The following is a 2,214-nucleotide window of genomic DNA, read 5'->3' as shown; positions in this document are numbered from 1 at the left end:
ATGGATTTCAACTGATGAAAATCCTAGTCATAACTTCTGTCTTGTGAAAAAAATACTCCATCACATGAAGAAAGAAAACAATTAGTCAAGAATACCTTGCGTGTCCACATCATGTATTCGCCGACATTTCCTCTATGGATATACTATAAAGATGCTTGCCAGGGTGGACACAGAACCCAAATGAGCCAATACATGGTCAAACTTGGAAGAAATGTCTGAAAAAGATCCAAAAATAAAGTTTTTTTTTTTTTTTTTTTTTTTTTTTTTTTTTTTTTTTTTTTTTTTTTTTTTGCATCGCGTCATATTTAAAGGTTAAAGGTGTCTGGTTTCAGCTCCACTAGAATAGATGCTCACCAGAACGTCAGCCAGGCAAACCCAACCACTACTATGGTGCCTAACCACAGCAGTGGTCTCCCCAGTAAACATCTAACTCACAGTCCAGGGATCGGGTATCAATCTGCTGCCATGTGAATGCTAGGCAAACAGGTTAACACTGTACTAGTCAGAAACAACCAAACTTGAACACAATTTTGGATATTAAAGAAACTATCTTCTCACAACCTTGTTTTGGCATGAGCACTGATATTCGTTGATGCTCTTGGGCATGAGCACTGATATTCGTTGATGCTCTTGGGCATGAGCACTGATATTCGCTGATGCTCTTGGGCATGAGCACTGATATTCGCTGATGCTCTTGGGCATGAGCACTGATATTCCTTGATGCTCTTGGGCATGAGCACTGATATTCCTTGATGCTCTTGGGCATGAGCACTGATATTCGCTGATGCTCTTGGGCATGAGCACTGATATTCGCTGATGCTCTTGGGCATGAGCACTGATATTCGCTGATGCTCTTGGGCATGAGCACTGATATTCCTTGATGCTCTTGGGCATGAGCACTGATATTCCTTGATGCTCTTGGGCATGAGCACTGATATTCGCTGATGCTCTTGGGCATGAGCACTGATATTCCTTGATGCTCTTGGGCATGAGCACTGATATTCGCTGATGCTCTTGGGCATGAGCACTGATATTCCTTGATGCCCTTGGGCATGAGCACTGATATTCGCTGATGCTCTTGGGCATGAGCACTGATATTCGTTGATGCTCTTGGGCATGAGCACTGATATTCGCTGATGCTCTTGGGCATGAGCACTGATATTCGCTGATGCTCTTGGGCATGAGCACTGATATTCCTTGATGCCCTTGGGCATGAGCACTGATATTCGCTGATGCTCTTGGGCATGAGCACTGATATTCCTTGATGCTCTTGGGCATGAGCACTGATATTCGCTGATGCTCTTGGGCATGAGCACTGATATTCCTTGATGCTCTTGGGCATGAGCACTGATATTCGCTGATGCTCTTGGGCATGAGCACTGATATTCGCTGATGCTCTTGGGCATGAGCACTGATATTCGCTGATGCTCTTGGGCATGAGCACTGATATTCCTTGATGCTCTTGGGCATGAGCACTGATATTCGCTGATGCTCTTGGGCATGAGCACTGATATTCCTTGATGCTCTTGGGCATGAGCACTGATATTCGCTGATGCTCTTGGGCATGAGCACTGATATTCGCTGATGCTCTTGGGCATGAGCACTGATATTCGCTGATGCTCTTGGGCATGAGCACTGATATTCGCTGATGTTCTTGGGCATGAGCACTGATATTCGTTGATGCTCTTGGGCATGAGCACTGATATTTGTTAATGATTATCGCCTCTTCATAAGAATTTCACACTCAGAAAGGGAAATATTGTATGGTCTGCAAACATGCCACCAGGAAGGAATTGTACAAGAAATATCATTGCGTCTTGGGTTTAGGAGATCTAACTGTCCCAGTTTATGGATGACAGCTTCTAATAGGAGAGTCTCTTATGACTTTTTCGAGTTACAGTATCTCTTGAAACCATTATGAAATATTCCAGGTTTAATAGGTTTGATGGTAAAGAAACCACAGCTCGAGTGAGATGTTTGGAACATTTTGGGTGAGAGACTCCCTCTGATGTATAACATATCGTTTTATATATATATATATATATATATATATATATATATATATACGTATATATATATATATATATATATATATTTATACACATACATACATATATATATATATATATATATATATATATATATATATATATGTATATATGTATATATATGTTCTATATGTATATCTATAAATGTATATATATATATATATAT

The 2,214-nt window shown here is 40.4% G+C and overlaps 1 protein-coding gene across 1 annotated transcript; it reads right to left on the bottom strand.

Moving 5' to 3' along the window:
• Positions 1-554: 554 nt before the first annotated feature.
• LOC137637506 (zinc finger protein 527-like) lies at positions 555-1,694 on the bottom strand. Its single transcript, XM_068369677.1, has one exon. It carries the CDS (start codon positions 1,692-1,694, stop codon positions 555-557), a length of 1,140 nt encoding a protein of 379 aa, XP_068225778.1.
• Positions 1,695-2,214: the final 520 nt, after the last annotated feature.

This window comes from Palaemon carinicauda, unplaced genomic scaffold, assembly GCF_036898095.1.
Source record: "Palaemon carinicauda isolate YSFRI2023 unplaced genomic scaffold, ASM3689809v2 scaffold8, whole genome shotgun sequence".
Taxonomy (NCBI): domain Eukaryota; kingdom Metazoa; phylum Arthropoda; class Malacostraca; order Decapoda; family Palaemonidae; genus Palaemon; species Palaemon carinicauda.
The sequence above is the reverse complement of the archived record's forward strand: the minus strand, read 5'-3'. Positions and strand labels throughout refer to the sequence as shown.